We start from the raw sequence: 22,623 nt of genomic DNA, 5'->3' as shown, positions 1-22,623 counted from the left end.
ACTGGACCTCCTAAGCTGCTGGGGAGAGGAGAAGATCCAGGCAGCGCTAAGAACTTCTCACAGGAACCTTGACTGCTTTGTGAAGGTGGCAGAACAGATGGCACTCAGGGGGCATAAACGGTCAGCCTTAGAGTGCCGTACCAAGACAAAAACTATGCGTTTAGAATATAAGCGGGTAGTCGCTCACAACAATCGTTCTGGAAACGCTCCCGCAACTTGCCCGTATTATAGAGAGCTGGATAACATTCTCCGAGGCGATGCAAGCGTCAGGCCGAAGAGGTTGTCCCGCAGTACTGTTTTGCAGGTCATAGAGGAGCCAAGGAGGAATGTTGTTGAGATACAGCCAGGTTCGGAGGAGCTCTTCTCCCACGACTTCGAATTAATGCTCCCTGAGGCATTCGCCACATCAACTCCTGTCATTTATGGTATGGTTTTTCACGTTGGGATCTTTTGTGGATGAAGCCTTTCCGGCTACAGTGCACCCATGCCATCTCTGGTGGTGTGGGTGGGTGGGTGGGTTGGGGATAGCCAATTGTTGTTTTTTGTTTTTGCAGAAATCGAGGATGAGAGAGAGAGAGAGAGTAGCCAAGACTCTCAGGAACTGGATGCAACAATCGATGGCTTGGAGGATCGTTCAAACCATATCGGTAAGTCAGCTCATCGTTATAGCAAAACCTTGAAGAGGGGGGTGGGGGGTTGGGGTTACAGAGATGAGAACTTAAAAACCCTCTTTTTAGATAGCGATGATTTGTGTTGCCGACAAGCATCAACACCATGATTGGGTATTCTCTATTCTGCATGGTGTCCCACAGACATGTTTTGATTTCAGCTTCCCCTGTCATGTGCAGAAGTCACTATGGCTGTGCCTTGTCATTCAGGTGCTTGGGGCTTTATGCATGCATCCCTGTCGACCACATCTGGCCCTGACTTAAATCTCTGCCATTAAAACAAATATGCCTTTTTTGGTTCATCAGTCCGAGAGACCTAGACTCTTTGTACCTTTCCGTCAACCAACGAAATAAATTTTTCTCTGGGACAGTTAAAGTGAATATTATGCGATTATTTGGCTACAAGGGGCATATCCACCATTGAATGAATCTCTGACAATTCATAAATTGCTATTTCCAAAGCAAGAATGTTAAAACACGAGACAGAGATGTCCCGTCCATGTCATATTGCTGGTGCATTGTGTGAATGAATCGTTTTACATTGGCTTCCTTTGAAGACAAAAAGGAGAATTTTTTCACTGTGTGAGATGACTTCATTGGCAGCATCCACTTCTTTTCAGATACATTGAACATCAATGACATAGCAGAACAGGAGAACCCACGATTGGACAAGGAGAATGAATCGCCCGTGCATCCACCATATCGTTCTCAGCAAGAGGGTAATTTCTCTAATTGTGGTCATTGTGGCAACAATTTGGGGGTTGGTTGTTGTGGGTTTTCCGGGCTGTATTGCCGTGGTCTTGGCATTGTAGTTCCTGACGTTTCACCAGCAGCTGTGGCTGGCATCTTCAGAGGTGTGGCAACAAAAGACAGAGATCTCTCAGTGTCACTGAGACACTGAGAGATCTCTGTCTTTTGGTGCCACACCTCTGAAGATGCCAGCCACAGCTGCTGGCGAAACGTCAGGAACTACAATGCCAAGACCACGGCAATACAGCCCGGAAAACCCACAACAACCAACGTTCTCCGGCCGTGAAAGCCTTTGACAATACAATTTGGGGGTTCTTTGTCAGGACCTCATTGCCATTCCCAGCCGGTGCAAAAGGTGTGTGGCAAATTTTCCTAAGCAGGAATGGGGCAGTGGCGAAAACTGTCGTTCTGTGTGTGCTCCGCTCCTGTTTCTGAGTTTCTGCAACCATCAACAGCAAATGTACAGAAGCATGAGCTAAAGTGTGTGTGGTGTGTGTCATGCCTGCTGTATCAACATCCAATAACAAAAATTTTTCTTTGACTTTGGGTTTCAGGAACCACATCTAGACCTGTCGCCGAGCTCTCTCCTGACACTCGTTTGTCAAGCTTGAGAACAAAGAGAAGAAAAAATTCTGCACTCTACTCTGTAGCGGACAAATTGATGTTCCACAGCAAAGAGCAGCACATAAGCGAAATGGAGGAGAGGCGTAGGGAACATCGGGAGGCCAGAGAATGGCACCAGGACTTCATGACTGAGAACAGACAGGAGAGGCTTCTATTCCAGGACGCATTCACCAAGAACTTTGACATTTTGAAAGATGCGGTTAATGCACTAAGCAACATAGGTACCGCTCTTCTGGGGCAGGAAAAAGGATGCACCGGTGGTGATCCAACAGCCCCTCGGTCACCATGCAACATTCAACCTGAGAGGGCAGCCAATCCCAGACGTTCTTGTGTGGGGAGAGCGAGGGAACGGCTCACACTTTAATCATTTTCAACATATTCACCAGACAACATCTGTTACCTGTTGTTCCACCATAATTGTCCCCCTTTTAAAAAACCTTTCTTATTACAATGAGCAGATGATTTGAGTTAAAAAAAGGTTTTATTAACAAACAAAACAAAGGCACACCATGTAACATTAACCGTAAACCTGAATAATTTTTTTTAAATAAACATCAGTGATGCAAACAGTCAGCATCAACTTAATCCTCAAACCTAAGAAGAATTAGATTGGCATGTGGAAAAAAAATTCACTGCTCGAGCGCACTGGTTGCTGTAGTTGCACTCTGACTGTGTCTCTCCCGATCTGCTGCCTGTAATTTGCGGATATGACGTCCATGCACGGCCAACCGTTTCTCGACTCGACCCATCCGTTTCTCAAACTTTGCCACTGTTAATAAAAGAATTAACCTGTGAGTTACTTGTCTTTGAACATGATTGTTATTTGCTGATTTAATGCTGCCACCAGAAATCCAAAGCTGTCAACCATGCTTTTGTATCTGTAAAAAACAACATGCATTGATGCTTGGTCATCACAGTTACTGTGTTCTCAATGTTAGTATAGTGGATGCCAGTGGTAAACACATCACTAAGCCCTAAGTAGTATGATTGCATCCTTTGGAAAAGTACAGACAGGCATCACGCATTGGTTTCTGAGGTCTCGATACTCACTACTTTGAATCACCCTTGTCTCCAACGAAGCAATGGTTGCACCAATGTCCTCAAGGGTCGTGGTCTTCTTTAAAGTTGACTTTTCTCCGCTTGAGGAGGAAGGGGCTGATTCTTGGGGCACAACAACCCCAGAGATGTTTTCTCCCGGCACTGGAAAGTCATCAATAACACAGGTGTTGGAGTGTGGGTTTTATTGAGAGCTGTGTTCATTCTTGATGACATAACTGTTGTTTTCAAGATGAACAGATCATCACAGAGAAGCTGGCTATACCGGCTGTGCACATGCAGCAAGAACCAATGACAACAAGGTCTTCCAGCATTACTTTACCCTTATTTGTGAGTCTCTCAGTCTCAGCAGATCTTTTTAAATGTTTTGGTGATTAAAGCTAAACACTAATGCTACACTCAGTGGCAGAGTGCAATTAACCCTTACCAGTTTCATAGACGGATGCTGCGGGATCCTGCTCCTCCTGCCCTGCAGCATGCTCTCTGACCTGCGCCTGCTGCTGTTGCTCAACCATGGGAAGCTGTTCATTCTCCCTTGCCTCACCGCTCCTCCTCCTTCCTCGCAGGAGAGCTTAAGGGAAAAATCGTTTGTGTTAGGCAGAGAGGAAACTCTGTGCAAAATAGCAAAAGCACAAATAATTTTTTGTGATCTGTACTCTCATGGTATGGTGTGATTTCATCAAAAACTCAAGCATTGTTCATGCACAATGTGTTAACGTGGGAACACTCATAGGACACAGACTTGCAAGGTCTGTCTGAACCCAACGCATCCAGTCTGGGGATCATAGCTTTTGCACAGTGTTACATTTATCAGTCAACCGATTCTATTTTATGTGTGGATTAATTGCAGACAAAGATGAGCATTGCCAACTTTTCGCCCCAGGTCTTCAGTAAACATTGTTTTGAGAAGAATAATATCTAAACCTTGTTATCAATGTCATTCCAACTCACAAGCATGTCTGCGGTCCCGCCAACTCGGCCGCCCCGAATGCTCCCACAGCCGCATCATCGATGCAAAATAAGGGGGCTTGCCGCTTTGCCTGGGAATGCCTTGCCAGGCTTCTAGGGCATCAAAAAAGGATGACTTCACCCTCTTGAACTTGGAGTGGCATTGCTCCCCTGTTCTCCTAAAACCGCGCTCACTCAATTTTCGAGCAACAGCGGCAAAGGTGGCCCTTGTAGGCAGATGGGTGCTGCTCATCAGTCTTTCTGCTCTTCCAGACTGCAGAAGAAGGGAGAGGAGAGTCTCCACCTCCTCGTCCTTCCAAAATGCACCTCGTCTACGGCCGGCCATTTTGTCTGCCCAAATAATGGTATACCGATCAACAGATAAAATGTTAGTGAGCATGCGCCATTAAATGTTCCCGCGGCTGCTATAATCCCTCTATCTCGGCCCACCCTAAACTGGATTGTCGAAGCCTGTTTCACTGTGTTCTGTGATTTGTCGTGTGTGGTCATTGTGGCGTGTTGATGTTTGGACTGTGTCACACTGTTTGATGTTCCATAACCAAAATGTGAGAGTGGTTTTCAGTCCCCCACAAGGAAAAGCGGTGTGTGGTGCAAGTTATTTTTTGCCGATCAAAGGGATGTATTCCAAGGGGCTGTTAACAGGGGCTGCACAATACCGCTGCCTCCACTTTTCGGAGGACTAATTTGCGTCATGTAAAGAGTTCTATAATTTGAACACACATTAAACAAACCCATCTCTGATCACACCTTCAGTCTATCAGTCCCATCAGTCCAACAGTGACAATTCATCATAGCACTTTTTCATGTTGTCCTCTAAAGATCTGTTAACTAGCCTTGACAGCCCCAAATGTCTGAGTGACCAAGCCATGTTCACCATTGGAAAAACCGTTATGAGAAAAGGGGGGTGGGGTCATTTCATAATTATACAGAATTTATTCAACAGTAGCAGAACAGCGATACCAGTTAGAAACACTTTGAATAGTCAACAGTAAGTTTTTTCAACGTGGACATAAGCTCATAATGATTTTAACAGAGATTTAGATTCTTGAATTGTTATTATACATGAATTTTGACAAAGCATCTCGGACAATTTTCCCCTCCTCAAGGTGAGACCGGTCCTGTTCCAGGACAGCATCCTCCTCCGGAGGCACCATAACTGGCCTTGGATCTCCGCGATCACCAAGCAATTGGTGACCACGTTCCTCACAGATATTGTGAAGTATAACACAGGCAGAAACCACCGTTACCACGTTCTCCTCTCTACAGTTCAGCCGTGTAGCTAAACAACGAAATCTTGATTTCAAACGCCCGAAACTGCGTTCCACCACATTGCGAGCGCGAGACAGCGCACGATCAAAGTTCCTATGTGCCTCAGTTTCAGCATGAGTGCCATAGGGCTTCATAAGCCATCTCCTAATTGGATAAGCGCCGTCAGAAATGACAATCGGTGGCACCGTCACACCGTCCAGATGCAGGCAAGGGTTTCCTGGAACAAATGTCCCGGCATCCATCGCAGCACATATGGCAGAATTCCTGAACACGAACGCGTCGTGGTTTTTGCCGCTCCAACCGATTTCGGTGTCAATGAATCTCCCTCTGTGGTCTACCGTACCCTGAAGAAGTATAGATGAAAATTTTTTTCGGTTTCCATATTGTTCGGGACTTCCACCTGGAGCGCAAATCGGAATATGGGAACCATCTATAGCTCCAACGCAGTGCGGGAATCCGAGGGCGGAAAATCCATCCATCACCTACCACAAGAAAATAAAATAAGTTGTGGTCAAGAGAGGAAAGGGACTCATGAACTCATCATATGAAAACTGGTACCCTGTCATATAACGTTATATCGCTGATGCAAATATTTTTTTTTTTTAAAAAAAAACTCACCGTTCCAACTGCTGTTCCCAAGCACACTGTCTTGCACAGAAGCTCTGCCTCCAGTGCATAGCACACCTCCAGAAAAGCAGTCCCCGCAGTGGAAACGCCGATGCCAAATTGATCTTTGGCTTGTCTGTAGCAGCTGCCGGTGGCCAGACACCAGATTGCCACTGCAACCCGTTTCTCAACAGTGATGGGATCACGGAATTTTGTTTTCTGCCGTTCAAGACGTGGTCTGAGAATCCGTACGAGGTACTCAAAGGTCGCTCTGGTCATTCTAAAACACTCAATCCATTCCTCATCGTCCCAGGTGCAGAGGACAATGCGATCCCACCAGTCCTGACTTTTCGCGGTGACCCAACACTTCCTGGGCACATGCTCCTCAGCCAAAGCTAGCCACAGTTCTCTCTGAAATCTGCGTCTTCGACTGGCGAGCATTTGCCGCCGCTTCTGCCGGTGAGACATTTCCTCTCTGAACATGACATAGTGCTTTCGCCTCCGCAGTACACGTCTTAGATATGCTGCATGCAGATGCATGGTTGACTGAATTAGGATCAAAACAAATCTCGCCAAATGAAGAAAAAGAGCTGCATTTGGTGCCATTGCTGGTACTCCGTACACAGAACGAACCTACACAGCTGCAAACATTCAAAGTGCCAAACCACACCACACTCCGATTTGAAATTGCCCGCCTATTTAAAACACCAATTAAATAAACCCAAACTTTGTGGCTAAGCCGGGAACCAATCATTTCGAAGATGGGAGGAGTGCGGATTTTGAATCTAGATAAAACGGTATAACGCTGTTATCCATTAATGCGCAAAAAAAATAATCGCGCGTTTGAAAGATCACATGAGCGGTCACGTGACATCGGGAAAAACCCCGCTATTACTGAGATTGATGGGGACAATCGATGGCGGGATACGAACGTGTTTTCCATGGGAGTGTGGAATGATTTTGAAGATGCGGCATTGGTAAAGGCGGGAACAAAGCGGGAAATTGAGGTAGTGTGAAAACGGCCACTATTTTGCATTCTTAGTCCTAAGAAAAGCATGTGGTTGGATCCAAGCTTTTAAAATGTTCATTTATGTAATTCATTTTGTGATTCAGGGAGCCTTGCCCGGGCAGAAGAGGTATGTTCCTCTTGTAGAAAGCATCTTCTATTCAAGACAGACTCTGGATACGACTTTTGGATCCATCCCATTTACTTTTGGTCTCAAGGATGATATTGTGCCCACTGTTGTTGTTAGCCTTCCCCCCCCTCAAATGGGCCAGCATGGCTACTAGCCTTTTTACCTCATATCAGTCTGGTAGAAGATGTAATGCAGAACTGCATGTTGTAGCTCATATACAGATTGACAGTACTGAGTTTCCCTAGAGCTTAGTTCGAATCAGGCTCACAAGCACTTCTAAGTGTCTTTGTCGATTTTCCTTGTATTATAGATAATACCAGGATCTGCAAATACGCATCAGTGAAAGATGTTGTCATAAGCATCCTCCTTATTCTTGTCATGACCCTTACGGTTGGTAAGTAGATCAAACTATGATGCTACTTAAGATTCTTATATTGCCTTGGTAATGGTATAGCTGTATGTCTACAAAACTGGTCAAAGCAGAAGATTTTATTGTCTGATGAGAGTCATGTCATTCCAAAGAAAGAAACCTTTGCACTTGATATCTGTAATTATGCACTACCCTTTATTGAGAAAAGTTGCTTTGCAAGGGGTAGTTTTGAAAGAAAAAAGTGGTGCTGGGGGCCAGGACGACAGATTTTTAACCCATTCTCTATCAGTTGTGTTTCTTTCCCCAATCACTCCTCTCCCAATTAATTTCCAAGGTGTGGAGGGTCCCACCAGTGAATTTGTAAAGGTTGGCATTTGGAACTCTGAAGAAGGAAAAACACCTTGGTCCAGGGAGTTGCAGCAGAAAAGCGGCCCACAAAGGGGTCTGCATCCCCCCCCCCAAATTTTTCCCTCCTGGCACTCCTTAATTTAAAAAGTGTATAATTGGGTATTCTGCCAGAGGCTATTCTTCCCAAGGGAAGGGTTCTTTAAAGGATTTGGCAGGTTGTACTTCTTCAGCCTGTTAGGTGCATAACACCTGCCAGTCTGGTCAGTCTTGCTGACTGAGGGCTAATGCCTTCACCTGGAGATATTCACCTTCACTAGGAAAGCTAAACCACTGGATGTAATCCTGTAGCTACTTGCAGTTATGGAACCTAGGAGCTGATATGCTTGAAACCAAACAGGATCATCTAACGACACCGTTTCCTGCTTCCCTTCGGCGGTTCTTCTGCAACGGCATTACGCTGGGCTTGCATGTTAATCTGAGCATAGCTTGACTTTTGAAGTGTTCGTTCATGTAAACCAGACTTCTAGTTTCTGTCTAGAGGTGATAAGACTGAGTACTATCTAATTCTCTATTCCTTTCTCAGTGCTAATAGTGTTAACAGAAACAAAAAAAACTGAGCTGTGGAGTCATAATTTGATTTCAGCGGCACACTGCAGTCCGTCGTGCCCGCATCAGTGGATCGGATATGAGGGGAAGTGCTACTTCTTTTCCATGGAAAAAAGGAACTGGACCTCTAGCCAGAAATTCTGTTCTAGATACAATGCCTCCCTTGCTTGTATTGAAAGTGAAGAAAAGGTGAGTGTCTGATTTGGAGAGGGGTTGCTTTGTTGCTGAGTAAGTTTTCCCCTCCATCTCACATTCTTGTCCTGGTGTGCACTCATCTATTTCATTGTCGGCTTGCAAATATTTCACTTCAGGGTCCTAACGTCCATCTCTTCTGATCTTTAAAGGATTTTGTGATGCGTATCAAAGGTGAAGGTACTTACTGGATTGGCCTAGCCAAAAAGTCAGATCCAGCCTGGATATGCCCAAATGGAGAATATTCAGCGTGAGTTCTCCTCTTTCCCTTTGATTTTCTTGTAAGGGATTGGAATTTCTGCAGCTGTTTGCGATTGGGTTGAATCTGGTGATTACTCTTGCCAGCATAATTCTGAATAATGTCTCAGAAGTGATGTGCGATGTATGATAAGGGTCGATTCCACACTACCTTACCTCCCGCTTGTTTTCCGATATCATTGCACCATGTCTGAGGTCGCAACAATCACGCGCGTGTTCACATCACCTTCCGACTTCTGTTTTTTTCGCGCAACACCTTGTTCACATCCCCTCAATAAAACCCGCAATGAACGGTTGGGGGCGTGGTTCTGCTCTGAAAAGTCGGGGTTTTTTTTTTAAAAAAAAATTTTGTTAGGCAGTCGGTATACCGACACGATACTATCATATCCTGTCGAAACCGCACCCCAGTACTTGGCGCTGATTGGCTCTTTCTCCTCCCGCCATCGATAGTCTGCAGTGATTGGTCCCCTGTTTGGGCGGGCAATTTTGAAATGTCTTTTGATATTGGGTCCGTGGAGTTTTCATCTCTGTGGGTAGTAGGTGGGTTTTCGGATTGCACATCATGGCTCCTCGTGAAACCATCCTGTTCCTTATGGCACAGGTAGTTTTGATGATGCTGCGATGCACCACATCCATGATGCTATTTCACAGGTGGCACATGTCCCGTCGTAGACGTGCGGCAGCAATGCTTCTTTTCTTTCGCCACCGACGTTCTACATTCCGTCGCCTGGCCCGTGCTCCTCCTAGGAACAAGATACGACGCTGGTATGTTTTGGCGGAGCTGGAGGAGCCAAGGGAGCATTGGGTATGCCCAAGGAGCCTCCATTGGTGGGACAGAATAGTGTCGGAACAGTGGGATGACCATGCTTGGATGATGCGATTCAGGATGACAAAGGCGACCTTTCTTGAACTGGTGGAGGTTCTTCGCCCTCGTCTCCAGCGCCAGACCACCACCATGCGCGCTCCTCTCTCGGTAGAAAGAAGAGTTGCAGTAGCGGTTTGGTGTCTTGCCAATGGCTGCAGCTTTCAAGTGGCCAGTGACCTGTTTGGGATAGGACACTCCACAGTGGCAGCCTCCTTGATGGAATTCTGTTTTGCCGTGGAGGTAGAGCTGTTTTCCAAAATCGTCTGTCTCGGTCCCGACATTGGGTTGGTGAGTGCTTAGAATTTTTATTTTTCCACTGTGCTGTGCTGCCGCTATACCGTCCACCGAATCGTTTCGGCCAACACTTGCCCCTTCTAAGCTTGCTGTTCCTTATGATGGGCGAGATATGCAGGCCACAAATAAAAGGGTGGTTGACGCCAGCTGTGCGAGTCCACGGCCATCAGTTTTTTCTCTGAAGTGTGTTTTGGCTGGCTGTCTTTTCGATGTTGGCATTCTTTTAAAAATGAACATGCTCGCCAGAGAATCTTTCAGCGCACAATGAAGGCAGTACTGGGATTTGACTGTTTCCTTTTCTTTGCCCCCGCCTGTCAGAAATCAAATTTCTAACTTACATTCTCAATTTCAGACCACACATTCACCCGTGGCCCCACGGGCTCATAGCAATTGGCATTTCACCAAAAATAACCGTTTAAAAATTTAACGGAGTCTATGTTCCTCAAGGTCGCTGCGAGGATGGAATCAATGTGAAGCACTGTCATTTGCTTACTTGTGTGTCTTCTTTTCGTTCTTTTAACAGGTAATGGAAGGATTTCGGAATTTGGGTTTTCCGCACTGCATTGGTGCCATCGATGGATCCCACATCCCGATATGCGCTCCAGGAGGTCGTCCTGACCAATATGGAAACCGCAAAAACTTTTCATCTATCCTTCTTCAGGGAACTGTAGATGCCAGTGGACGTTTCATTGATGCAGAGGTGGGCTGGAGCGGCAAAAATCATGACGCCTTTGTCTTCTCTCATTCTGCCTTTTGTCTGGCCATGGACGCCGGGTCACTTGTCCCAGGAAATCCGTGCCTCAACTTGGATGGTGTCTTGGTCCCACCACTCGTTATTGCTGACGGTGCGTACCCCATGCGACCTTGGCTTATGAAGCCATACGGGAGGTCAGCGGTTGCAGAACATCATCGAAATTTTGATCGGCGATTATGTCGGGCTAGGAACACGGTTGAGAGATGTTTCGGTCGTCTGAAATCAAGATGGCGGTGTCTTTCCAGACGTCTGCAAGTGAGAGAGCAGAACGTGGTTTCTGTAGTGACAGCTTGCGTTGTGCTACACAACATCTGCGAAGAGAAGGGACATCCTGTCCTGTCTTCAATACAGTCACCAGCCGAAGTCAGGATTGAGTGTGACGAGGAGGAGGACATTGCCTCTAATGCTGGGCAACTTGAGGCAGGGAAGCGGGTGCGTGAAGCCTTGGCTCGGCATATGGCTTCTGGCCGCACACCACTGTAGTTCTCTTTGGATATGGGTATCTTGGTAAAAAATAATGCTCACCTGTGTTTTAACAATGCCTCTCTTTAGCTGTTTTTCTCTTCTGTAGCAAAACTTAACCATAAAGCTTGTTATCTGTTTAAAAAATCTGATGCTTGTCCGTGTGCTTTTTGGTGCCAAAGAAAGGATTTTCTAAGTCAGAACAGAGACACCTCATGCGAGTCAAGAGATGGCCGCCCTTTGCTGTGAAGATGGATGTGGGAGTATCGAAAAATGAGTGAAAACAGGGTGAGGGGTACTCGCTGTTGCAACAACCCCAGGACTGCAGGATGTTGTACACTATGCACACTTCAGCAGGTTGAATGCTCCCCCTAAAGTGGAATCGACCACACAGCCACATCGTTCTTTTGGAGTTAAATGTGCTGGTGTCTTCTCCGCCTAGCAGGGCTGGTTGGCGGGTGGAGGCGCTTCTTCATTAATACTGTTTCCATGAGATTGCAATATGTGTTTTTGGCTAGTGGACACGGAATTGTCACGGACATGGGGACTGGGAATGGCTGCGATTCACAAAGAAGTTGTCCTTTCTTTTAATCAATTAACAAGGGTGCTCTGATAACAAATTTATTATTCTGCCGGTCCCCAAAAGTCAATGTTTCTCAAGGACTTTTATTCAATTGTTGGAAGACTATATTTTTCCAACTGCAAAGTAAGAAAAAAATAATAAAGTTTTTGCCCCTGGCTGAGAATAGAACTGTACTGTTCTCTGGAACAGCCCACATTGACAGTGTCCATGATTTGCTTAGTTGAGGAGGAGTTGGCCGTGTTAGTCTGTGGTGGAGAACTTAAAAAGACTCCTTTGGCATCTTTCAGACTAACCATTTCAATTGTAGAATAAGCTTTCGAGAATCAAGTTCTCGAATACCGAGCTCCTGAGGAATAGCAATCGATTCTCTGAAGCCTGTTCCACAATAAAAGTAGTTTTTCTGAAAGGAGCCACAGGACTCATCATGATTTTCAAAAATCTGTCAAAGTGTTGCGATCACTTGCAGGAAAAGTGCACTTCAATTTTTAGGTGGCTGAGCAAGGGTCTAAAAAAACGAAAGGTGTATTTTATTCAGCGAAAATGTGCATCCGAGTATCCGTAGTCTTGATTCTCCCGCCCAAAAAACCGGCCGATTTTCAAAAGTATCAAAATCGCCTGCGCGCGCCCAGTCGTGTTACAACACAGTCGGCATACCGACCTGCTGAGATAATGGCTTCCAGTGGAAAGGGTGTTTTCTGGACGGATTCGGAGGTGGACACGCTCCTGAAGATCATTCAACGATCAGGAAAAGCGGGACAGGTGATGAAGAGCACCCACCTCCCTAACCGTCATCTTTTTGGCCGCGTATCTTCCCGTATGCGAGAGATGGGGTTTCAGCGATCCACGGAGCAATGCCGCTCGAAATTCAAAAGAGTAAAGGCAGCCTTCTTTGACTCCTTGGAGGCATGGCAAGGTATCCCCAGGCAGAGAGCGAGGCCACCCCACTTCGCGCAGATGATGAGGCTTTGGGAAGCGGCAGGAAAACCCAGCTGGAGCAAACGCCATCATGCTGGTGAGTGCTGTGGAGACAATTTTTACGAGGGTGGCGGGTTCAATCCAATCCCGAGTTTATTCAAAACTCCTTTGAACAACCAGTACTATCGCACCTGCTGTGTTAATGTTAGCACATCTCTGGTTTTGATAGACTCTCGATTCATAAGACTGAATAGCACCCATATTATGACACGACTTTTGAATGCCACCCTCAGCAAATAGAACCCTCCAAATTCCCTTCATACATGCTTATCCAACCAGTGCTATGCTGTAGACATTTTTGTGCTTACCATCAAGGTGCAAATTTGGAGAAAGAGGGGCAGACAGCAAATGATTGGCATGATCCTAGCCAAAAATAAACCGTGTGCTCAAAATGCCCAGGGAATTTGTCAGCATCATGCGATGGGGGACCTTTATTGGGAACAATCTTGATGCCCCTCAAACGACAGGATGTGATGTTCTGCCCTTCTCCAAAATGCGGTGGTGGTGATTCACTGTTCTGTTTTGCCTGGTTTAAAGCTCTTCTTCGCCGCCAAGACGAGCCTCAGGTGGAGGCTGAGTCGCAGGAGGAGACAGAGGAGGCGACAGAGCACCCAACTGAGGAGGAGGCCTCTCCAGGGAGCGCTGCTGAAGAGCCAGAGGACGCCCATGCAGGTGAGCAGACATAATCAATCAGATTTCATGCATCTGTCATTGTTTGGAAAACCCACAACTAATTCTTAAAAATTTGCATGCATTGTTTGTTTGGTTTGTTGGCATAACAGCACCCATATATTAATTGATATAATTGTTATCTTGACACTATTTCTCAGCATTCTGAAGACATGCAATATATATTCCTCCCTTGAAGCATTTGAAATCCAGTCTTTATCAGAGTTGCTGTGATTGAGAGCATGAAAAGTGATTATCTCTCAATTATGGACCCACCTCTATGTATGCACAAAGATCATGTTCAATTTGCCAAGCTACACCCCCCCATAACTCTGCACAAGTTAACCAAATGGGGTGTCGTCTTTTGCATCACTCGAAAGAATATTTATTTCTTCCACTCAGTGATCAACAACCAATATCGTCATGAAACCTTGAATTGGCACTTTCGCTGTTGGTACTGGGCATGTTCTTTGAACTTGATAACAGTGCATTGAAGAATCACGATGCTATTTGGTAAAATCGTGTTGTGCGTGACCTCAATGTGACATTTCTTTTCCTGTGGCCCTCACAGGGGAGACTGAGGATGTGCACGAGACACGACCCTCACCACAACCCGGCCCCTCTAGTGACACACAGCAAACCGCAGAGCAGCCAGTGTCAACGCACACTATTGATGATGTCCTTAGGAATCTGGACAGTATGGACCGGCGCCTCTCTGCCACACGTAAGTGGATTAGTTTGGATTCCCGCCCTCCCACCTGTAAGAAATAAAAATCCTCATAGTCATGAGGTTCCTTTTTTTACTGTTCAGTGAACAGCATCCAGAGAAGAATGTCCACCAACGAGGGACGCATGATGCGTTTTGGCAGGCGTCTGGACAATGTGGAGAGGCGCCTCCGAGAAGTAGAGGAGACACGAGTGCCTGCCAGGCTTCCAGACCCTCTTCCTGAAATATAAAGTTTCTCTCATTTAATAAAAAAAACAGGTTTATGTGGTTTAACAGTAAAGTTTATTGTGTTCATTGTTGGTCAAAACAAGGTGCTGTGATGCATTTTTAATTTTAATTTCCAGTTAACTTTTCAGTAATAAGATAAATTTGTTTCCCACCACAAACACAAAACGATCAGCCACCAAATGATTGGAGCATGCAACACATATGACAGAAGGCCAAAGATAGCGTGCTGTTCTGACATGTCAATGAAACACTAGAGAGTCAGTCTAGCTCTGGCACGGCCAACACAGGCACGTTTGGCTACACCCAAACGCGGTGCAATGTTCTCTGTGGCAGTATCCTGCAAGGCCTTTGCCTTTGGAGATTTCGCCCTCTGTTGATTGACCAGAATTTCACCAAGAGTTTGCAGTGTCAGGACAGCAGACTGCATGACCTGAAGGTTATCATCCCACGCCCGCCTAAAGTATATGCTCTCCTGACGTGTTGCCTCAATAAAATCATTTTGAATTTTTTTTTCCTCATCATGCCACCTTACGCTTTCCTCCCTGTCAATGCGCCATTCAGCAATTTGGGCCTTATGCTCCTCCCCTGACTGACTGATCATCTTATCAGCGACTGCAAACAATCCCGCATTTCTCCGTCTTCTGCTCTTTATACGTTCAAGGCGTGACCCTGGGGAAGCCTCAGCCATGGATGTTGATGTGGAATCTGAAGGAGACACAAAGAAAACAGTCATTGTCAGCTCAGAACAGTGCATCACCATGGACCAAGGGTCTGGACCACTGTTGTTCGGTACATTGGTAGGGAAACAAGAACCATCGAGCACAAATTGATTCTAGAAGCAAACAGTGGCAAAATAATCTCATCTGTTAAAATCTCAGCACAGGAAGAAAAACCCACAGTGGGAGAATGTTGCACTTCAGTCATGACACTCATTCCCTGAACAAAACACTCATAACCCACCACACGCGTGCTCTGTTTTCCGATAAGGAGCAGAGTAAGCACCATGTGAATATGAAATGCTCCTTTGTTGCCTGTTTTCAGAAAATCACTTATTCCGTTATAAAAATTTGAAAAAGACAATACCGAGCATCATTCTATCCTTCTGTAAAATGAGGATTAATAAAACAACAGATTTATGAATGTGACTTTCGTCACTGAGATGTCACAAGCTTCCATGTGTCCAAACTCACCCTTTCCGCCACCTTGCTGCAATGAGCTTGAGTCGCCGTCACTCTGCGGTTCCTCCTGAGCATCAGGACACGGTTCCTCCGCCTCTGAAGAGAGTGCATAGCAACATGATTGAACATGAGCGATGTTAGAGAGACATGTGTAAACCTATGTTGCTCATGGATCATAATGGTCTGCAACATTTAACCATTGATGTTTTCCAGGGCTGACAATTAGCAACATGTGAATATTGCTTCAAATAAGACAACTGTCTGGGCACACTGATTAGAAAGTGTTTGGCTTGCTGGGAGATCCAGTGTTCCGTTTAATCAAACCACCCAACTGAACACATGGGTCTTGGGTGGCCATGGGGTGGTGATAATTATAAGGAAAATCAAAGAGTCCAGCAGCACCTTTAAGACAAAACAAAATTAAAGTGGCATAAGCTCTCGAGAATCCAGTTCTCCTCGTCAGAGGCATGTTGCAGAAACATGCATCTGACGAAGAGCACTGTGATTTTCGAAAGCTCATGCTACAGTTAAGTTGGTTTGTCTTAAAGGTGCTGCTGGACTCTTTTTGATTTTGCTACTACGGAGTAACACGGCTAACTCCTCTGGAATTATAAAGAAAGTTATATTGGAACCCCTTGTCCAGTTTCATCAAAGACTTCTTCCTGCATCTGAGTTGGTGACAGGTTCCAAATTTTGGTACTCACCACAGTCAGCAAGGCCATCCACTGTGACATCTAGGTCATTCTCTGGTGCCGCCTGTGCCAACCCCACACCGCCATCTGAGGAAAGTTGAAACAAGGGACAAATATCCTCAGTAGTGAGATCCTGCTGTGTCCCCCCCAATAAAAATGCTTTTTTCAGCCTTACTCACCTCTGGGGGAGGGGGTGGAACTTCTAACCTGCTCACGATCAATGGTTATCAGATCGTGCGAGAAAAGCTCCTCTGACCCGTCATAGCAGGGCACCGTGGGGAGAACATGCTGTGCCACAGACTCGACACAGAGGCTCCTTGCAACACGCCTCGGTTTGACGCTTGCATCCCCCCGCAGAATGCTGTTCAGCTCCCTGTAATATGGGCAGGTTATGGGAGCATTTCCTGAGATACCGTTATGTGCCACCACCTTCTTATATTCTAGCCTCATTGTTTTCGTCTTGGATCTGCATTCTGTCGCCGACCTCTTATGTCCCTGGGAGGCCATCTGAACGGCGATGCGCTCAAAGTAGTCTATATTTCTATGACTTTTCTTCAGTGCATCCTGTATTTTCTCCTCTCCCCAGAACGAGAGAAGGTCCAGGATTTCCCTCTCCCTCCATGCCACCCCTCTTGAAACCTGTGGCCGGAGCTCAGTCATTTGAACTGTTGATCACCAGAAGCTTCTGATTCTCGGCGTTTTCCCGCTTGATTGTAATTCTCTGATAGCAGAGCATGCGCGCTCCAGGCTCAAAGTCTGAGTTCCTGCATCGTGCATTGGATCACGGGAGATGATGGTGAAATTTACGCGGGAATTAACGGATCCGAAAGTGGTCGGGGCATGCGCTAGAAAGATGTTTTTATATCTTCCTTTAGAGCCTTTTTATGTGTTCGCTAGAACGGCTTGTTGGCATATTGATAATGACATTGGGAACGTCAGATTCCAGAATGCAATGACCAAAAAATATATCTTCTGATTAAGGTGGATGATCGCCTGTGATGGGGGAGGCGTCACCCACAGCGGACACCTGTTTCCACACTACATGAAACTGGTTCCGTGAGGGGCAGTCAACATCCTTGTCCATCCCATGCATCATTCTCCCCGGCTTTCATCTGGGGATCCACTCTTGCAACATGACGGGGCAGTCGAGCTGAAAGCTGACATGACAGCTTGCACCGAAAAATGTCACTAAGCGGTCCGTTCTAATTCCGGGTAGGTGCATGGAGGTTGACTGAGTCAAGGTGTCGGCATACCGATGAATTGCCCTTCTTTTTTTTCCCCTTTGAGTGCGTGGGCGGGGCCGCGGAGATGAGGGGTGCGTACTGATTGGGTGATGCTTTGGGGGGTGGGAGATTTAATGAGCTCATAGCGCGATGAAATCGCGGTGGTCTGCTGCGACGCCGTAGCGACACCATAACGATTTTTTTTAAAAAACGTGTGAACAGAGGAATGAGTAGCGCGGCGGCAGCGAAAAACTAGCGCTAAAACAAGGTAGTGTGGAATCGACCAAGGTTATATGTCACTTTATTTTCCAGTATCATTCATTGTTTGCTTTCCCCCAGTTCAAGAGACCCTAAGGGCTTTATAGATTTAGAAAGTGTTTTTAAAATCAGATAACCTGAATATATGTGGGCTCTTTTTCTGTTTTGACCATTTATAAAAATGCTGTTGAATAATCTTAGACATGTGTTGGTATATCAACTGGAAAGCCTCTAAAAATTGGATTGAGCCAGGGCATGTTGAACTCCATTTATAACATGTGATTGAAACTGGCTGGAGCATTCACCGGATAGGTCATTGCGTAAAAAGTTAACGTGCAGTATGGCTTATTATATCTTGGCCTATCAGTCATCTCTCCTCAATTTTCTTTATGCTAGTCTGAGAAATTTTTGAAGAATTATCATGTGTCTTTTCTTCAACCCTTGATATTATAAATTTTTTTATCAAATAGGTTTAGTGCTTCACATCATTTATTTCCTGTCATATAAGACTGTCTTCCTTTTTTCAGGGCCATTTTTTGTATCTATTTTAATGACTTTTTTTAAAAAAAGCCATTACAAGCCTAGCATGAATTTGTCTTTTTCTGCCAAAGTTACTGTTTTGCTTAAGTTATAGTAGCTTCTGGGGTTACCTTCTCGGCTTTACATTAATGCCATTTTCCCCTCCCTGGTTTCTAGCACTCTAGTCTAATGTCATCTGTGAAAGGATAGAAGGACTTCTTAAATAGCTAGCTCGTCTATAATATACATATAAGCAGGATGTCCATAAGGATTTGTGTGGGACATCTCTTTCCCCCTCCCCACACTATTTTCTCTTTCCTTCCTCCAGGCATCCCCAATAGCCTCTCTCTTTTCTCTCTTCCTACTTACCAACCTATTATCTGACCTCTCAGTTTCAGCTTCCCCGCCTTTCCACCTGTAGCTTCTCCCCTTTCTTCCCACCCACTTAACTACCTTGTTCTGTTCTCTCCCCACTTCATCTTCTCCTTTTCTCCCCATTTCCCTGCTCTCTTTCCTCCCTTTCATCTTTTACCTTTATCAGCCTCTCTTTCTCCCTTCCTGACTTTGACTGACAGAAACCAAGACTTGGAAGGCTCGGCAATATTGTTGTAGTTGCCTCAAATGGCTTCTAAGATCTCGGAACATAATCTTGTGAGATCTCAGTGGGCATTCATGTTTTAAAGCTATGGAGTTTGGTTCATTTGTTAGTGGAGGTTAAACTCTCAGTGTTTTGTTTTTAGATTTGTGATTTTTATTTTTGAGGATTTTCTGCAAACCATCCCCCCTCCCCACAGTCTTTGATACCTCAGTGTAGATTTTGTGAACCATACTCAAGTGGCCTGTTCAGAATTAAATATAATGATAATAACAAGCCTTTGTTATTAATCAATAATCAGTTATCTTGAGCATAATAGTTTGTACATGTAAGATGACTTTCTGGAATGATCACAGAGAAGAAACATGTTGGACCTGGCTCCCTGGGTACATATTCTAGGAAGTCTTTGTAGATGATATGACAGGATTCTGGAGTTCTGCCCATGGATATAACTGCCCCTTCTGTGTATCTTCCTCTTCAAGTTATTATAATGCAGGGACTAAAGACATGTATCTGCTGGTATAAGGAAAACTTTAATCTAGCTTTGTGGGTTTTGTGTTGCAGGATGAAGGTCACTGGTGGAGGTGATTGTGTCTATCTAGACAATGAAGCCAGCTCCTCTGGGTGCCATGCAGAACTACCTTGCATCTGCAGCAAAGCTGCTGGATATGCACCTTCACAAGAACTATAACTCTTGCTGGATCAGCCCAGTGGTCTGTCTAGTCCAACATTCTGCTTCATACAATTGCCACCCAGTTGCAATGATGAGCTAACAAACAGGCCATCGGTGCCAAGGTCTACCATGATGTTGCCCCAGAACACTGGCACTCAGAAGGTTACTTACTGCCTCTGAATATGGAAGATCTCTTTAGTCACTCTGGCTAGTAGCTGTTGATGGACCTACCCTCCATGAAGCCCTTCCTTTTCCAAGCCATCTATGGTTGTGACCATCACTACATCCACTGGCAGTGGAGGTTCAGTGGATAAACCTCTAGGGGTTGGTCCCTGGCCCCAGGGAGGCCCGTTTAGCATCAACCAGAGCCAGGGCCTTTTTGGTCCTGGCTGCAACCTGGTGGAACGCCCTGTTTAAAGAGATCAGGGCCCGGACGGATTTGCTCTCCTTCTACCGGGCCTGTAAGGCAGAGCTGTTCCGCCAGGCATATGGTAGACGCTCTGGGCCTCCCCACTGGCCACCTAGAGATAGCTGTGCCCCTACAAAGGGTATCTACCACCTAGCCTTTGCCATATATTTCTGGAGGTGGTTGGGTGGTGGTTGCTGGTGAAATCTGCTGCCATATATCTTAAAATCTGCTGCCATATTGCTTGTTGTGTGTTCTTTTTTTAAACATTTAAGATGTTTTATTGGCTTTTAAAGATATTTGTATTTTATATGATGGTATTAATTGGAATCTGCCCTGAGTCTACTGATGCAGAGAGAGCGGAATATAAATCGAATATGATTGATTGATTGATTGATTGATTGATTGATTGATTGATTGATTGATTACCTTGGGTCAATCGTGGTCTCTCAGGTCAACCTATGTCACGGAATTATTGTGATGATAAAATGGAGGAGGGAAAAATGATGTACGCTGCTTTCAATCCTTATTGAGGAGGAAAGCAGACTATAAATTATCTAAAATATAAATTTGCTATGTTGTAATCACTCACTTTTCTTGTATTTTTTCTCATTCTCAGGTTTGTAGTAGCAGCATTAGTAGTAATAATAATAATGTGCTTATATACTGCTCATCTGGACAAATTAGCACCCCACTGAGAAGTGTGAACAAAGCCAGTGTGGTTATTATCCCACAGTAGAGCTAGGGAGCTGGGAGTGAGTGGCTTAACCAAGGTATCTGCAGAGTTCATGGCAGTAGTGGGAGCCGAACTGTGCTGATTTGCAGGCCAACCACTTAACCATTACGTTGCAGCTGCTCTCAATATCCTCAATCATTTGGTATCATTAGGAAACCTTTCCCCCATGCAAAAACAATTTGAGCAGAGGGGGGAGTTTTCCCATTTCAGTAACTGTACGTCTACAAGACCTCCACGTGCAGCAACGGAAATGGGAAAACTCTCCCTTCCCCCAGCAAGCCGTTCTTTAGCACTACTGTGCATCTGCGTGAGCCCTGGTAGGCTCCACAGCAAACTCATGAAGGAAATAACGTTTAGAGTAACACAGTGTCTGAGGTTTGTGTGTGTGTGTGTGTGTGATATTTTCCCTCAGCCAAGAATTTCATGCCAGCCAGGGTTAAAACAGAAACAAGAAAGAAGATGGAACATAGGCGTGAATGATTTTAAAATTAATAAATACACTGGGGTTAAAAAGAGCTGCTCCTTTCTCCCTGGGCGTCCTGCTCCCAGGGAGCTGCTCTGGAGAAAGCCGCTGTGTCGGTGAAGCTCCAGCCGCAGCAACAGCGGAAGAATCCGCTGCTGCTCTAACATGCCCTCATTCCAGTTTTTCTCCAGGAGCAAGGGAAGGGCAGCTTTCTCCAGAGCAGCTCCCCAGGAGCAAGACGCCCAGGGAGAAAGTAGCAGCTGCCCGTCCCCAAACGATTGTTGAGAGAAGGCTTGTGACTGGAGGAATTATTTGCAAAAGCTGCTGCTGCAGTCAGCTTTCCCTGGCTCTTCAGGCAGCGATTCTAACAGAGAGGGGAAGGACACTCGGACTTCAGTTCCCAGGAAAACTTGCGAAAATGATCATGTGTTCTACGCGTGAAAAAAGTCACTTGTAGCTTGGCTCTCATTGATTGTGTTTGAGTTGGAGCCATTAATGTCCATCACGTATACATTGTTGCTGTAATTATGATCCTCCTGTGTAATTATGATTCTACCATTGTTTACTATAAAGAAATTCGAGTCAAGACAATTTTTCCTCTTATGGATAGATCTGCTATAGTGACGGACAGTGTGTGCTTAGATAAACTACTAACAGATGAAAATCCAGCTTTTGCTAAGGTAACTGCCAAATTCTGTGCGCAGGCGATTAAATTGTGCAATAAATTCCAGACGGGTGTACCTGAGCTCTGATCCAGATCATATTAGGAGGCTACCATATTGCTGCTGTTTTTAGGTCTCTATTTCCAAATTTTAAAATGTTTAGGTAGGATGCTATTTGATATTTTATATTCAATTTTAATTATGCGATGTAATTTTAACCAGATATTATAACATCTATATTTGTATCCTTTTCACTGAAGATTCTTTTAACTTGTATACTGTATACCTAATAATGAAATGCTTTGTTTTATAAGTTCAAATCTGGTCGTGGACTGTAAATTAACGGATACCATTGTTTAATGTGTTAATGCTTATTATTCGTTTCAGCTCTGTTTACAGAGCGGGCACAAGCCAAACTTATCACCTTGTTCATTGGATGTCCCATCCTGTTGGTTTTATTTGACCTACACTATGTTATTGAGACCCACCAAGAAAGTTGGATTATAAATAATGTAAATAAATAAATAATATACTCAGTAGTAGGGAATTCGCAGCCTGCACAAACCATTTTAAAAATAAAAACTTAAAGCAAAGGGCACAATCCAGCTGATGGTGAACACGTAAAATGAAAGAGTTAAGCATTTATTTTAATGTCTCTCACTGAAGTCCATGTCACTCTGACATTAGGGAGAAAAGCAGGGTATGCCATTGGTTATAAATCTAATTTTGCCTACTGTTTGCCAGGAAAGGGTAATTGCTTTTGCTGTTGCTTTATCTGGCATTGCTGCAACTCTTGTCAGGAAGCAGAA

General features: G+C 45.1%; 1 protein-coding gene across 1 annotated transcript; it reads right to left on the bottom strand.

The window, feature by feature from the left end:
- Positions 1-14,601: 14,601 nt before the first annotated feature.
- LOC129328779 (myb/SANT-like DNA-binding domain-containing protein 7) lies at positions 14,602-17,353 on the bottom strand. The gene is made up of 4 exons (XM_054978051.1): positions 16,459-17,353; positions 16,292-16,366; positions 15,600-15,683; positions 14,602-15,114 (listed from the first exon to the last, which is right to left on the bottom strand). Exons 1-4 carry the CDS (start codon positions 16,937-16,939, stop codon positions 14,660-14,662), a joined length of 1,095 nt encoding a protein of 364 aa, XP_054834026.1. The 5' UTR covers positions 16,940-17,353; the 3' UTR covers positions 14,602-14,659.
- Positions 17,354-22,623: the final 5,270 nt, after the last annotated feature.

This window comes from Eublepharis macularius, chromosome 4 (assembly GCF_028583425.1).
Source record: "Eublepharis macularius isolate TG4126 chromosome 4, MPM_Emac_v1.0, whole genome shotgun sequence".
NCBI lineage: Eukaryota > Metazoa > Chordata > Lepidosauria > Squamata > Eublepharidae > Eublepharis > Eublepharis macularius.
The sequence above is the reverse complement of the archived record's forward strand: the minus strand, read 5'-3'. Positions and strand labels throughout refer to the sequence as shown.